Source organism: Muscardinus avellanarius (assembly GCF_963383645.1).
Source record: "Muscardinus avellanarius genome assembly, chromosome: 16".
NCBI lineage: Eukaryota > Metazoa > Chordata > Mammalia > Rodentia > Gliridae > Muscardinus > Muscardinus avellanarius.
This window is the reverse complement of record NC_137802.1, coordinates 28,112,931-28,129,944: the sequence shown is the minus strand read 5'-3', so window position 1 is coordinate 28,129,944 and position 17,014 is coordinate 28,112,931. Positions and strand designations below refer to the sequence as shown.

The 17,014-nt window shown below is 40.2% G+C and overlaps 1 protein-coding gene across 2 annotated transcripts in view; it reads right to left on the bottom strand.

Annotated features, from left to right (window-relative positions):
- SUZ12 (SUZ12 polycomb repressive complex 2 subunit) overlaps positions 1-17,014 on the bottom strand; it is a gene marked incomplete at both ends in the record, with an annotated part of 75,500 nt that overhangs the window by 51,781 nt on the left and 6,705 nt on the right. Inside the window, 3 exons of one of the 2 annotated variants that reach the window (XM_080712386.1) lie at positions 2,031-2,099; positions 16,721-16,785; positions 16,874-16,920. In XM_080712386.1, the coding sequence (XP_080568512.1) occupies positions 2,031-2,099; positions 16,721-16,785; positions 16,874-16,920 (181 nt within the window). The remainder of the gene's footprint in view (positions 1-2,030; positions 2,100-16,720; positions 16,786-16,873; positions 16,921-17,014) is intronic. The other variant, XM_080712387.1, reaches the window with a different exon arrangement.

Genomic DNA, 17,014 nt, shown 5'->3' with positions numbered 1-17,014 from the left:
TAGTTTAAGAGACCCTGTTTCCAAATAAAAAAAATATATGTATTAAAAAAAAAAAAAGGTCTGGTAGTGTAGCCCGGAGGTAGAAGTGCTTCCAGGAACCCCAGTACCACCAAAAAAAAAAAAAAAAAATAGGGCTGGGGTGTAGTTCAGAGGTAGAATGCACCTAAGTTCCATTCCCAGTACTGCCCCCCCCAAAAAAAAGTGGTTTTATTTATTGGTGTGTGTGTGTGGTACTGGGGGTGGAACCCAGGGGCCTTTCTACTTCCAGGCTCTACTCCCAGACCTATTTTATACTTTATTTGGAAACAGGGTCTCACTAAGTTACTGAGAGTCTCACTAAATAGCTGAGGCTGGCTTTAAACCTGTGCGATCCTCCTGTCTCAGCCTCCCAAGCACTGAGATTACAAGCATGCGCCACCATACCTGGGTTTAAAAGTGGGTTTATAATTTAGAATTTCTAGTGCTACACATTATTTCCAAAAGTAATCTATAAATATTCGAATAAGCATCACCCATGTTTCTGTTTCTCTTTCAAATAATATTCTTTTTGGTACTATGTTCTGAACCTGGGACATCCTACCTCTGAGCTACACCCTCAAACCTATTTTATTTTTATTTTAAAACAGGGTCTCCCTAAATTGCTGAGGCTGGCCTTGACCCTGTGATCACTGTCTCAGCCTCCCAAGCACTGGGACTACAGGTATGTGCCACCACACCCAACTAATATTCAATTTTTAAATTTATATACCAAAAATAAAAAATAAAAAAGCATACTGTCTAGAGTAAGGATATTAAGCCAAAATATTTAGAAATTAGTTTTGTTATACATTTCAAGACATACAATAGAATCTATCCAAAGGTTCAAGTTTCTGAAACTATCATGTGAGAAACATGTGTCAAACATAAAATTGAGTATTATGTCTGAAAATTAAATGCAAAGAAAAAGAATGAAAAGAGTCTCTCTCATTTTGTAGAAGAGGTTTACTCGGGATAAAACTCAGGGGCATCCTACCTTCAAGCTATACTCCCAGTCCTTTTTTTTAAATTTTGAAACAGTGTCTCACAAAATTGCTGTGGGTCTTGCTAAATTGCTGAGGTTGGCCTGTGATCCTTCTATCTCAGCCTACTAAGTACTAGGATTACAGGCATGTGCCACCATGCCAAACTATCTCAGTCATATTTGAGGAAGATTAACTAGATTAGAAGAGATGTGATACTGTTAAGCACCTAGCACACAGTAAGTATACCAGAAATACTAGTTTCTACTCCCACTTTCAGTCAGGTAGCAGGATTAAAACCAACAACTGGTCAGTTATGGTAGTACACACCTGTAATCCCAGTACTTGTAGGCTGAAATAGGAGGAGTACAGGTTTTAAGCCAGCCTCAACAACTTAGTGAGAGACCCTATTTCAGAATTAAATACAGATGGGCATGGTGGTACATGCATATAACCTCAGTACTTGGGAAGCAAAGACAGGAAGATCACAGTTGGTGTCCAGCCTCAGCAATTTAGGCCCTTTACAACTTAGCTCTATTTCAAAAGAAAAAAATAAAATAGGTCTGGGGTGTAGCTTAGAGATAGAATGCCCCAGAGTTCAAACCCCAGCACCATAAATTAATACATACACACATAGCTGGGGAATATGGCTTGGAGGTAGAATGCCACTGGGGTTCAATCCCCAGTTAACACCAAAAAAAAAAAAAAAAAAAAGGAAAAGGCCAAAAGTAAAAGTTATAGATTTTGATTTCAAATGCCAGAAACTGTTAACAAAAATTAATGAATACAACTATCTTACAATATAGTGAGTTCACCAACAATGGAGTTGGTTTAGCTAAAACTTAAGAATTCTCTGCCAGGGACGCTATAGAAGTTAATTACTGACTTGTGTATAAATTTAAACCAACTGACCTCTAAGGTTCCTTCTAATTCCTAATAAAACTGAGAAGTCATCACTAGGGAAATGCTCACTAATAATTTTTCCTCTTTTCTCAAGTATACCACTTAATGTAAACTGACAGATTACCTTACCTATGAGATTCTTGCTCTCCTTTCATTTTCTCTACTTTTGATAACATATCATCAACTTTAAATGTTTTCCTGGAAGAAACAGATAAACAAAATAATCACTTCTCAACTGGGAAAAACAAAACAAATTATACTTGTCATTATAATAAGCAATATGGAAATCTGATTTTATTTTTAGTTAAGATAAATTATGGAAGGTTAGCTGTAACAATGAATACGACTGAAACAGTTTGTTATAAAACAGTAAACATCCTTTCATGACCCATCTTAAATGTTCATTTTTTAAAAAAACTTTTGTAATTATATATCCAAATCAAGATGATTTTATATCTAACAGTCACCTATATACCTATGTAAACATTTTATTTCTCCTAGATTATAAACTTCTGAAGGGCAGTGACTACTTTTCCTTTTACCGTGTAATGTTTAACATTGTGCATTTTGGTCGTCATAGTACTTGGGGATGGAACCCAGGAACCTTATACCTCTGGGCTATACCCCCAGCCCCATTTTACTTTCTATTTGGAAACAGGGTGTCATTAAATTACTGAGGCTCACTTTGAACATATGACATTCCTGTTTCAGCCTCCCAAGTACTAGAATTACAGGCATACACACCTGGCCCACATAGTGCCTTCTTCTTGGTAGGTATTTAAGTATCTATTTAACCAAGCCGAAGGCAAATTATATCTATTTTGAAATATATGTACTAGCGCTTTTTTTTAGGTACTGGGGATTGATCCCAGGGGCATCTACCTCCAAGTTACACTCCCAGTCCTTTTTCTTATGTGTTTTGTTTAAAACAATCTCCCTCATACCACAAAAAAAAAAAAAAAAAAAAAAAAAGCAGAGAATAAAGTAACCCAAAAAAATGACTATACCATCACATAAATCAAGGATATTCTATAAAATATATCTGAAATTCATAAAAAAAAATCGGCAAAGATGACTGATGCTTATAGCTAAAAGATGTAATACAAAAAAGAGTAGAAAAACTCATGAAAAAAAGCTGTTTTTTGTTTTTTTGCAGTACTGGGAATTGAACCCAGGGGCATTCTACCTTGGAGCTACACCCCCAGCCCTATCCTTTTTTTTTTGGGGGGGGGTGGTACTGGGGTTCCTGGAAACCCTTCTACCTCCGGGCTATACTCCTAGACCTATTTTATATTTTTATTTCGAAACAGGGTCTCTTAAGCCAGCAAGGCTGGCTTTGAACCAGCGCTATCCTTCTGTGTCTCCACCTCCCAAGCGCGGGATTACAAGCATGCGCCACGACCCCTGGCTATTTTATTTATTTTGAAATACGGTCTCGCTAAATTGCAGAGGGCCTAAGTAGCTGAGGCTGGCCACGAACCTGTGATCCTCCTGTATTAGTCTCCCAAGTACCATAATCACAAGCATGTACAACCACACCAGGCTTATGAAAAAAATTTAACCTAAGGAATATACCCATCAAATCACAATAAAATTACATGCGGGCTTTTAATTGAACATGTTTTTTTAAAAAAGTAATGTTTCTGCAAAAAAAGTAAAATAATTTAATTATTTAATCATTTAATTAAAGATGAAATGAATTGCAAAAACAAGCCTTAGTTTTTAAGGTACTCTTTATCTATAAAGATAGAAGCTAAAAATCTTTTTTTTTTTTTTTTAACCGTACTAAGGATTGAACCCAAGGGACATTCTACCTTGGGCTAACACCTCCAGCACTTTTTTTTTTTTTTTTGCAGTGCTGGGATTACAAGCATGCTCTACCACGCCAGGCAGCTAAAAATCGTGAATTGTAAACAAATGGCTCTCTTTTGTAAAAATGAACTTTGGGTTAGGCTAGTCAGACCACATTGAAATCCTGTGCAATTTTCTTTTCTTTTTTTGTTGTACTGGGGATTAAACCCAAGGGTATCCTCCTGTCTCAGTCTCCAAAGTACTGAAATTACAAGCATGTGCCACTACGCCCACCTTAACCTTATTACCATTATTATTATTTTGTGGTACTAGGGATGAAAACCAGGGGCTTTCTATCTCTGGGCTATACTCCCAGACCTACTTTATATTTTATTTGGAAACAGGGTCTCACTAAATTGCTGAGAGCCTCACTAAGTAGCTTAGGCTGGCTTCGAACCCGTGCGATCCTCCTGTCTCAGCCTCCCAAGTGCTGGGATTACACGTCTGCGCCACCATGTCCAGCTTAACTCTATATTTAATTTATTTTTTCGCTAGTACTGGGGATGGAACTCAGGGGCATTATACCTCCAAGCTACACCCCCATCTTTATTTTTTAATTGTTTATTTTGAAGCAGGGTCTCACTGAGTTGCAAAGGACCGAAGTAGCTGGGACTGTCATTGAACCACAAGCCTCCTGTCTGCCTCCAAAATGCTGGGATCACAAGCATGTACTACCATGTCCGGTACTAATTTTTTTTCCCCTCATGGTACCGAGGGTTAAACCCAGGTGGCAATCTACCTCTGAGTTACAACCCCAGCACTTTTTTTTTTTTTGCCTTTGTTATTTATTTATTTATTTATTTATTTATTTATTTATTTATTTAATGCGGTACTGGGGATGGAACCATAGGCATTCTACCTCTGAGCTACACCCCCAGCCCTATTTTCTATTCTTTATTTTGAAACAGGGTCTCACTGAACTGCAAAGGGCCTATCTAAGTAGTAGCTAAGGCTGTCCTCAAACCACGATATTCCTGTTTCAGCCTCCAAGATGTTGGAATTATAAGCGTGCACCACACCTGGCTTTTTGGTTTTGTTTTAGAACAGGATCTCCTTAGGCCGGGCGTGGTGGCGCACACTTTGTAATCCCTGTGCTTGGGAGGCAGAGACAGGAGGATCGCGCAGGTTCGAAGCCAGCCGCTGCACACGCTGGCTTAGGAGACCCTGTTTCCAAATAAAACTGTAAAAATAGGTCTCGGAGTGTAGCTCGGAGGTAGAAGGGCTTCCAGGAACCCAAGTACCACCAAAAAAATATAAATAAATAAATAAATAAATAAATAAATAAATAAATAAACAAACAGGGTCTCCCTCAGCTGCGGAGAGTAATTTGCTGAGGGCGGTCTTCAATCTACAATGCTTTTCTCTGTCTCTCAAGTACTGTGTATGCAACTTTATTTTAGTGTTCTGGAACTCAAATCCAGGGCCCAAGGCATGCTAGGTAAGCACTCCATTACTGAGCTATATCCCTAACCCCAAATGCTTTTTTCCCCTCTCCCTTTCTGTCTCTCTCTCTTTTTTTTTTTTTTTTGTTATACTGGGGACTGAACCCAGGGGCACTCTCTCTACCTTTGAGGTACATCTCCAGTCCTATTTTATATTCTGTATTTTGAATGTATTTTGAACCAGGGTCTCACTACGTTGCAGAGGACCTCACTAAATACCGGTTGCTGGGCTCAAATCTGGGAATTCTCCTGTCCTAGTCACCATGCCCATCTTTTTTTTTTTTTAAAACGCTGTAGATTATTACAGGAGTACGTACTATGTCCAGCTTTATCTACATCCTATTTTATTTTCTTTCTGTCATACTGGGTATTAAATTCAGGGGCATTTTTTTATTTTATTATTTTATTATTTATTTTATGTATTTATTTATTTTATTTATTTATTATTTTATTTTCTTTCTGTCATACTGGGTATTAAATTAAGGGGCATTTTACCTCTAAGACATACCCCTATTTTTTTTTTTCTTTTTGGTGTAGTACTAGGGTTCCTGAAAACCCTTCTACCTCTAGGCTACACTCCCAGACACCTATTTTTTATATTTTTATTTGGAAACAGGGTCTCTTAAGTAAGTGAGGCTGGCTTTGAACCTGCGCAATCCTCCTGTCTCTGCCTCCCAAGCGCAGGGATTACTAGCATGTGCCACCATGCCTGGCCCCTATTCTTTTTTAAACTTTTTTTTGTGTGTGTGGTACTGGGGATGAGATGAAACCCAAGGGCATTCTACCTCTGGGCTACATTCCCAGACCTATTTTTTTATATTTTTTATTTGGAAACAGGGTCTCTTAAGCCAGCTGAGGCTAGCTTCGAACCTGCGCGATCCTCCTGCCTCAGCCTCCCAAGCGCGGGGATTACAAACAAGCATGTGCCACCAGGCCTGGCTTAAATATTTTGTTTTAAAAAAAGGGTTTCAGCCAGGCGTGGTGGCGCATGCTTATAATCCCAGTACTTGGGAGGCTGAGACAGAAGGATTGCAGGCTCACAGGTAGCCTCAGCTACTTAGGCTCTCTGCAATTTAGTGAGACCCTGTTTCAAAATAAAGAATAAAAAATATGACTGGGGTGTAGCTCGGAGGTAGAATTACCCTGGGTTCCATTTCCAGTACCAAAAAAAAATTTTTTTTAATTAAAAAAAGGGTCTTGATAAATTGCTGAGACTGGTCTCAAACCTGCCATCCTTAGCCAGGCATGGTGGCACACACCTGTAATCTCAGTACTTGGGAGGCTGAGACAGGAGGACCACAGGTTTGAAAACAGCCTCAGCAAATAGTGAGACTCTCATTAACCTAGTGAGACCCTATTTCAAAATAAAAAAAAATAAAATAGGGCTGGTAGTATAAGCTTAGAGAGACCCCCCCCCCCAGGTTCAATCCTAGTACTACCCAAAAAAACAAACAAAACTCCGATCCTCTGGTTTCAGCCAACATCAGTACTGGGATTATAAGTATGTGCCACCATGCCCAGGTCTTATCCATTTTGATTTGACAGGTCCTCATAAGTTGCCAAATCTGACCTGAAATTTGCAGTCCACCTGCCTTACCCTCCTGTATAACCAGGATTATAAGTATGTGCCACCACATGTGGCCCAAATGTTTGTATTTATATTCATATTCTCTTCAAATTTAGGACTTGAAAAGTTTAATATATTCCACATTATCCTATGACTGTATAATGCTTTAAGATAATAGAAATAGCTAGGCATGGTGGTGCACACTTGTTATCTCAGGACTTAGAAGGCGAGACAGAAGGATCACAGGGTCAAAGACAACCTCACCAAGTAGCTTAACTCTCATTAATTTTGTGAGACCTTGCAAATAAATTAATTAATTAATAAAAATAAGAGGGCTGGGAGTATAGTTCAATCCCCAGTACCAAAAAGAAATAAAAAAGGTAACAATAATTACCAACATGATGCCGGGCGTGATGGCGCACGCTTGTAATCCCTGCGCTTGGGAGGCAGAGACAGGAGGATCGCGCAGGTTTGAAGCCCCTCGCTGGCTTAAGAGACCCTGTTTACAAATAAAAATATAAAATAGGTCTGGGAGTGTAGCCCAGACATAGAAGGGCTCCATCCCCAGTACCATCAAAAAAGAAAAAAAAAAAAAAGATGTAATTACCAACATGAAGCCAGAAGTGGTGGTGCACACTTGCAATCCCAGGATTTGGAAGGTCAAGACAGGAGAATCATGGTTCATCAACAGCCTCAGCTGTTTAGTGAGGCCCTTTGCAACTTAGTGAGACACTGTTTTAAAATAAAAAATAAAAAAAATAGGGCAGGGGGTATAGCTTGGAGGTTTGAATGCCCCTGAGTTGCATTTCTAGACCCACACACACACAAAAAAAAAAAAAAAAAAAAAAAATAGGGCTGAGGGTGCAGCTCGAAGGTAAAAAGGCCCTGAATTCCATCTCCAGTACTACAATAAATAAATAAATAAATAAATAAATAAATAAATAAAATTACCAACATGATTACGCCTCAAAAACAGTTCCTGAGCCAGGCGTGGAGGCGCACCCTTGAATCCCACCATTTTTGAGACTGAGACAGGAGGATCGTGGTTCATGGATAGCCTCATCCACTTAGTGAGGTCCTATGCAATTCAGTGAGACACTGTGTCAGAAATAAAGAATAAAAATTAGGGCCAAGAGTGTAGCCTTAAGGTAAAATATCCCTGGGTTCCATCTTCAGTACTGCAAAAAATAAAAAGTTCCTATATTAATCTACTATAAAAATTACCAGAAGTGTTCAGTAAATATATTATAGCAAAATAGTGATAGAAAATGCAGTATTGAGCCAGGCGCTTGGTGGTGCACGCTTGTAATCCCCGCGCTTGGGAGGCTGAGACAGGAGAATCATGGAGGTTCGAAGCCAGCCTCAGCTACTTAATGAGGCTCTCAGCAACTTAGTGAGACCCTGTTTCCAAATAAAATATAAAATATGTCTGGGAGTGTAGCTCGGAGGTAGAAAGCCTCTGGGTTCCACACCCAGTGCCACCAAAAAAAAAAAAAAAAAAAAAAAAAAAAAAAAAAAAAAAAAGAAAATGCAGTATTGACACAGTTTATTTCAGGTGAATGAGTAGAGGCTCCATTAACAATCATCTTTTCAAAAGAAGCTTAGGTTCCATCCTCAATACTGCAAAAAAAGTTCCTGTATTAATCTAAGAATTACCAGAAGTGTTCAGGTAAATATATTATAGCAAAATAAGTAATAAAAAAATGCAGTATTGACAGAGTCTATATTTCAGATGAATGACTATAGGCTCTATTAACAATCATCTTTTCAAAAGAAGCTTCTCTTTACAGTAACTGAAAACTTTAAAAATTTTAACTTTCACCCAATATAGCATTAGTGTTTTATGAAGGATGGCAATGTATTTTCAATCTCCACAGATGAGAAGGAAAAAAAATAAATAAAGGAGTTTTTTAGGCTAGTTACAAAGAAATGTTCAGTATAAATACTGAAAGTTATTGCTGTGGAGGGTTTTAAAATTATTGGACGCCAGGCATGGTGGCGCACGCTTGTAATCCCCGCGCTTGGGAGGGGGAGACAGGAGGTTTGCGCAGGTTCGAAGCCAGCCTTGCTGGCTTAAGAGACTCTGTTTCCCAATAAACAATATAAAATGGGTCTGGGAGAGCAGCCTGGAGGTAGAGGGGTTCCACCACCAGTATCACCAAAAATAAATAAATAAAATAAAATTATTGAAAACTTTTTTCTTTCTTTCTTTTTTTTTTTTTGAAGTACCGAGGTTGGGCCATTCTACCTCCGAGCTACACCCCAAGCCCTATTTTATTATTATTATATTTTTTTGGCGGGTCTGGGGATGGAACTCAGGAGCATTCAACTTCTGAGCTACACCCCCTGCCCTATATTTCATTCTTTATTTTGAAACAGGGTCTCACTAAGTTGCGGAGAGCCTCACTAAGTAGCTGAGGCTGTCTGAGAACTGCAATCCTCCTGTCTCAGCCTCCCGAATGCTGGGATTACAAGCGTGTGCCACCACGCCTGACTTTGGAAACTTATAGGAGTAATAATTTTATCTTTAGGTAATTATTAAGATAACATTCCCTCTTTAGGAAGAAAGGTAAGACTGTAAGTTTCAAGGTTCATCTCTTCCAACATTGTAAAATTTTATACAGAAGAATAGAACTGAATAGTAACAACCATTTAAACTAGATAAGATCATGAAGGCAACCCAGTCTTCCTCAGGGAAAAAAACAAGTTACATTTACAAAAGTGGCTCCTCTCCTCAACACCAAGTATTTCTGTTCTTGAGAAAGGCAATGCTACTGTAGCTCAGATTTTAATAAGAGAAATAGTCATCAAAGTCATCAAAACAGAGGATTCTTAAAAATTCAAGAAATTTCCTTTTTTTTTTCTTTTTTCTTTTTTCTTTTTTTTTTTTTGGCGGGTCTGGGGATGGAACCCAGGGGCATTCAACCTCCGAGCTACACCCCCTGCCCTATTTTTTATTCTTTATTTTGAAACCGGGTCTCTCTCAGTTGCAGAGGGCCTCACTAAGTAGCTGAGGCTGTCCATGAACCGTGATCCTCCAGGTCTCAGCCTCCCGAATGCTGGGATTACAAGCGTGCGCCACCACGCCCGGCTAAAAATTCAAGAAATTTCTGAAAATTTTCTTAGAGATCAGAAATAGCTTACATGAAATATAATAAAATGGATTCAAAAGATTTCCTCCTGACCTATATTTCTACTGTGAGAGCAATGTTAACCTATAGAAACTGAAGTACAAGTTTAACAAATATGCCAAAATTAATATTACAACTGGAGTATGACTTGAAAGATATTATTTACATGAGGGGTTTTTTGGTGGTTTTTTTTTTTTTTTTTTTTTTTGTGGTACTGGGGTTCCTGGAAGCCCTTCTACGTCCGGGCTACACTCCCAGACCTATTTTTTATGTTTTTATTTGGAAATAGGGTCTCTTAAGCCATCGTGGCTGAATTCGAACCTGCGCGATCTTCCTGTCTCCACCTCCCAAGTGCAGGGATTACAAGCGTGCGCCACCACACCCGGCTCATTCAACGAGGGTTTTTGAGCTGGGAATACATTGTGTAGTAGAGTACTTGCCTAGCATATGAAACCCCTAGCACTGCCCCCCCCCCAAAAAAAAGGAATATATTTTGTTATAATAAAAAAGCAGTTTAGCCCGGCGTGGTGACGGACGCTTGTAATCCCAGCACTCGGGAGGTTGAGACAGGAGGATCACACAGGTTTGAAGCCGGCCTCAGCTACTTAGTGAAGCTCTCAGATACTTAGTGAGACCCTGTTTCCAAATAAAGTATAATATAGGTCTGGGAGTATAGCCCAGAGATAAAAAAAAAAAGCCCCTGGGTTTCAACCCCAGTACCACAAGGCCGGGGGGGGAGGGGGTTCTAAATTCAATTTGAGAAAAAAACACAATCACTGGTGTTACCTTAACTCAGGGACATCTTATCTCCAAGCTACGGCCCCAGCCTTATTTTTTTTATTCTTTATTTTGAAACAGGGTCTGAGTTAAAAAGAACCTCACTAAGTAGTTGAGGCTGTCCTCGAACCACTATCCTCCTATCTCAGCCTCACAAACATGCCTGGCCCTGATGTTACCTTTCAAAGTCACCATACTTTGTGTTTTTGTGTGTGGTACTGGGAATTAAACCCAGGGGCATTGTACCTCTGAGCTACACATCCAGCCCCATTTTATTTTTTATTGTGAAAAAGGGTCTCACTAGGTTGATGAGTTTCACCACTTGCTGAGGCTGTCCTCAAACCTGTGATCCTCCTGTCAGCCTCCCAAATACTGAGATTACAGGCATGTACAACCATGCCCACCTTTTTTTTTTTTTTGTGGTGCTAGGGATGGAACCCAGGGGCTTTCTTCCTCTGGGCTACATTACCATACCTATTTTATATTTTATTTAGAAACAGAGTCACACTAAGTTGCTGAGAGCCTAAGTAGCTGAGGCTGGCTTCAAACCCATGTGATCATCCTGCCTCAGCCTCCCAAATACTGGGATTACAAGCCTGCACCACCATGCCTAGCTTCTGACCATGCCCACTTTGTATGTTTTATTTTGAAACAGGGTATCACTAAGTTGCTGAGGCTGGCCTCAAACCTGTGACCTTCTGTCTCAAGTCTCCATGTACTGGAATTATAGGTGTGCACCACCATGCCCGGTACCAATACTTATTATTTTGTCTTTTCTGGTTCTGCCAAACAAACCCATTACCCCAAAAATGCTAGGCAAGCCCTTACCATTGAGCTATATGCATCCCCCAGCTCCCAAAGTCACCAACTATTTTGAAGACAATAGTATTCATCTAAAGGCACAAATTGAGCCAGGAGTGGTGGCGCACGCTTGTAATCCCCGTGCTTGGGAGGCTGAGACAGGAGGATCGTGCAGGTTCGAAGCCAGCCACAGCTATTTAGTGAAGCTCTCAGCAACTTAGTGAGACCCTGTTTCCAAATAAAATATAAAATGGGTCGGGGAGTATAGCCCAGACATAGAAAGCCTCTGGGTTCTATCCCCAGTACCATGAAAAATAAATAAATAAATAAACAAAGGCACAAATTGTACTGTAATTTTCTAAAAATAGTCTTAAAACTAGGTGTGATGGCACATCCTATAATCTCATACTTGGGAGGGTGAGGCAAAAGGATGGAAGGTTTATAGCCAGCCTCAACTACTTAGTGAGGCCCTCTGCAACTTAGTGAGACCCTGTTTCAATTAAGAATAAAAAATAAGCCAGGCGTGGTGGCACATGCTTATAATCCAGTACTTCAGAGGCTGGGACAGGAGGAACACACAGGTTCAAGCCAGTCTCAGCTACTTAGTGAACTCTCAGCAACTTAGTGATACCCTATTTCCAAAAAAATATATAAAATAGGTCTTGGAAGTGTAGCCTGGAGGTAGAAAGCCCCTGGGTTTCATTCCAAGTAACACACACACATACACACACACACACACACACACACACATACACACACACACACACACACACTAAGAAATAGAGCTGGAGCGGGGCATGGTGGCGCATGTTTGTAATCCCAGCATTTGGGAGGCTGAGACCTGAGGATCATGGTTCGCGGACAGCCTCAGCTACCTAATGAGGCCCTTTTGTAACTCAGTTAAACCCGGTTTCAAAATAAAGAATAAAAAAATAGGGCTGGGAGTGCAGCTCAAAGGTAGAATGCCCCTGGGTCCCATTTCCACTACCACAAAAAAAAAAAAAAAAAAAAAGGGTAGGCCAGATGTAGTGGCACACACGTAATCCTTGCTCTTGAGAGGCTGAGACAGGAGGATCACACAGGTTCGAAGCCAGCCTCAGCTACTTAGCGAGGCTCTCAGCAACTTAGTGAAAGCCTGTTTCCAAACAAAAACAGATCTAGGAGCATAGCCTGGAGGTAGAAACTCTCTGGGTTCTACCAAAAAGTAAATAAAATTAATTAATTAAGCCAGACATAGTGGCGCACACTTGTAATCCCTGCGCTTGGGAGGCTGAGACAGGAGGATCGCACAGGTTCGAGGCCAGCCTCAGCTACTTAGTGAGGCTTTCAGCAACTTAGTGAGACCCTGTTTCCAAAATAAAATATAAAAAAGGTCTGGGAGTATAGCCTGGAGGTAGAAAGCCTCTGGTTCCACCTCCAGTACCACCAAAAAAAATTTTTAATTAATTAATTAATTAATTAAATAAGAAATAAGAGGGGCATGGGGTGCACACTTATAATCACAGCATTTGGGAGACTGAGACAGGAAGAATGCGGTTCACAGCCAGCCTCAGATACTTAGGCCCTTTGCAACTCAGTGAGACCCTGTTTCAAAATAAAGAATAAAAAATAGGACTAGCCTGGCGTGGTGGCTCAAGATTGTAATCCCCATGCTTGGGAGGCTGAGACAGGAGGATCACGCAGGTTCAAAGCCAGTCTCAGATGGCTTAAGAGACCCCTGTTTCCAAATAAAATATAAAATAGGTCTGGGAGTATAGCCCAGAGGTAGAAGGCCCCTGGGTTCCATCCCCAGTACCACCACAAAAAAAAAAAAAAAAAAGAAAAGACTAAAGTACACATGTACCTTGGAGGTCGAATGCCTCTGGGTTCCATCCCAAGTACAGCATTAAAAAAAAAAAAAATAAAGTTGGCTTCTGTTGACTAATGCATCATGTCCTTCCTCCTTATTTGGGTACCTTATTTGCACCTATTAAATAATATTTTATGACCCGGGCGTGGTGGCGCACACTTGTAATCCCTGCACTTTGGAGATGAAGACTGGAGGATCATGCAGGTTCGAAGCCAGCCACGCTGGCTTAAGAGACCCTGTTTCCAAATTAAAAAGTATAAAAATAGCTCAGAGGTAGAAGGGTTTCTAGGAACCCCAGTACCACCAAAAAAATAAAAACAAAAACAAATAAATGTTATGCAACAAAAATAAACTCTAAACTGGGCGTGGTGGTGCATGCTTGTAATGCCTGCATTTAGGAGGCTAAGACAGGAGAATTGCAGTTCATAGACAGCCTCAACTACTACTTAGTGAGGCCCTTTGAAACTCAGTGAGACCCTATTTCAAAATAAAGAATAAGAAACAGAGCTGGGGATGTAGCTCGCAGGTAGAATGTCCCTGGGTTCCATCCCCAGTAACTAACACAAACACACACACACACACACACACACACACACACACACACACACACACACGTAGTATACCTACAGATTCCAGTTTAAAACCAACGATTAAGACCAGTTTAAGTGCATTCATCTTAGCCGCGCGTGTTGGCACGGGCTTATAATCCCAGAATTCGAGAGGCTGAGACAGGAGGATCAAGAACAGCCTCAGCTACTTAGTGAGGCCTTTCGCAACTCCTGTTTCAAAATAAAGAATAAAAAATAGAACCAGGTGTGGTGGCGCAGGTTTGTAATCCCAGCGCTTGGGAAGCTGAGACAGGTGATCGCACCAGATTTGAAGCCAACCTCAGCTACTTAGGCTCTCAGCAACTTAGTGAGACCCTGTTTCCAAATAAAGTATAAAGTAGGTCTGGGAGTAGAGCCCAGAGATAGAAAAGCCCCTGGGTTCAACCCCCAGTACCACACACACACACAAAAAAAAAAGCTGGGCGTGGTAGTGCATGCTTGTAATCCCCGTGCTTGGGAGGCAGAGACAGGAGGATTGCGCAGGTTTGAAGCCAGCTCTGCTGGCTTAAGAGACCCTGTTTCCAAATAAAAATATAAAAAAATAGGTCTGGGTGTGTAGCCTGGAGGTAGAAGGGCTTCCAGGAACCCCAGTACCACCAAAAAAATAAAATATAAAATAGGGCTGGGGTGTAGCTCGAAAGTAGAATGCCCCTGGGTTCTATCCCCAATACCGCAAAAAAAAAAAAAAAAAAAAAAGAATATTCATCTTAAATTCCTTCAAAACTATTACCCCTTCAGTAAGATGTTACCAAATATATGAGACTTTCTGAATCTATTACTTTAGATGATATAAGATATTAGATATAAGAAATAATTTTAAAAATAACTTAAATTTTATTTATCAAGCCAGACACGGTGGCCCATACCCACTGTAATCCCAATACCTGGGAAACTGAGACTAGAGAATTTCGGGTTCAAAGATAACTCAGCAACTTAGTGAGATGCTGTTTCAAAACAGAAAATAAAGTTGGGCTGAGGATGTAGCTCAGAGATAGAAGCCTCGGGGTTCTATTACCACTACCACACACACAAATAAAATTTATGTATCAAAGATAGTATGCTGAGTTATTTAGTTAAGTATTTAAATCCTGGACTTCAGAGGAGCATAGTGGCACAGACTTGTAATCCCGGTACTTAGGAGGCTGAGACAGGAGGATGGATCACAGGTTTTCACTACTTGCTGAGGTTGAGACTCTGATCAACTTAGTGAGACCCTGTTTCCAAATAAAAAATAAAATCAGGCTGGAGGTGTAGTTTGTAGAGTGCCTTTGGGTTCAATCTCCAGTACCACACACACAAAAGTAATAATCCTGGACTTCTACCAAACTTGAAAATAATTAGTGGCACAGAGCAAAAGCATGACTCGGTAAGATCACTTAATTTTCCTTACTACTAAATCATTTCTATTACAGAAAAAAAAAACCCTGGGGTTTATAAAAATGATATTATTAGGCTGGGGTTGGTGGTATATATCTGTAATTTCAGTACTTGAGAGGTTGAGAAAAAGGAACGCAGGTTCAAGGACACCCTCAGCAGTTAGTGAGACTCTCGTCAACCTAGAGAAACCCTTTTAAAAATAAAAACTAAAAGCCAGCCATAGTGGAGCATGCTTGTAATCCCCACACTTGGGAAGTGGAGACAGGAGGATAGCACAGGTTCAAAGCCAGTCTTGCTGGTTTAAGAGACCCTGTTTCCAAATAAAAAAATATAAAATAGGTCTGGGAGTGTAGCCCAGAGGTAGAAGGGTTTCCAGGAACCCCAGTACCACCAAAAACAAACAAACAAACAAACAAACAAACAAACAAACAAACAAGTAAAATAAGCTGGGCATGGTTGCTTACGCTTGTAATCCCAGCATTCAGGAGGCTGAGACCAGAGGATCGCGGTTCACGCACAGCCTCAGCTACTTAGTGGGGCCCTCCGCAACTCAGTGAGACCCTGTTTCAAAATAAAAAACAAAAAATTGGGCAAGGGGTGTAGCTTGGAGGTCAAATGCCTCTGGGTTCCACCCCCAGACCCACTAAATAAATAAATAAATAAATAAATAAATAAATAAATAAATAGATGAAATAGGCTGGGAGTGAGACTCACATCAACCTAGGGAAACCTTTTTCAAAATAAAAACTAAAGAGCTGGGCATGGTGCCACATGCTTGTATCCCAGAGACTGGGAGGCTGAGACAGGAGGACTGCATTCAAGGCCAGCCAGAGCTATGTAGTGAGTCCCTGCAAAACTTAGTGAGATCCTATTTCAAAATAATAAAAATAGGGCTGATAGCCAGGTATAGCGGCACACCCTTGTAATCCCAGTACTTGGGAGCCTGAGACAGGAAGATCGCATTCGCAGATAGCCAAAGCTACTTACTGAGACCCTACTTCAAAAATAAAGAAAAAGCCAGGCATAGTGGCGCATGCTTCTAATTCCAGAATTTGGGAGGCTGAAACAGGAGGATCACACAGGTTCAAAGCCAGCCTCAGCTACTTACTGAGACCCTGTTTCCAAATAAAGTATAAGAAAATAGGTCTGAAAGTATAGCCCGGAGGTAGAAAATCCCTGGATTCCACCCCCAGTATTGCCCCCCCCCCAAAAAAAGGGCTGGGAGTGTAGCTCAGAGGTAGAATGTCCCTGAGTTTTGTCCACAGCACACACACACACACAAACAGTTTGCAACCAATTCAACTTATCATTATTTCTCTTCAATTTTCATATATATAACCTTTGATCACAAACATTACTTTAGGACAAAACGTTCAGATGCTTTGATCAGCTTGAAATAAAATTCATAAAATGTACCTTTTAATGTTTGTTCTGGAGTTTCGATGAGACATGTAAGTAAGAGTTCTGTGCAAAAATATTGGCTATAAAAAAAGTTTAAAAATATTAAAATTAAGTACAACTGAAGATATAAGAATGAAATAACATTGATGAATTTCACTGACTACTTACTGCTATGAGATTTCGCGTTCGAAGAAATCTGTAGATCTGTGTTGGTTCTAGGTAACAGGAAACAAAATTCAAACATTATCTAAATTTAAGTATTACTTGTTATAAAACTATCAACCCAGCCCATTTTATAATCAATAGAAA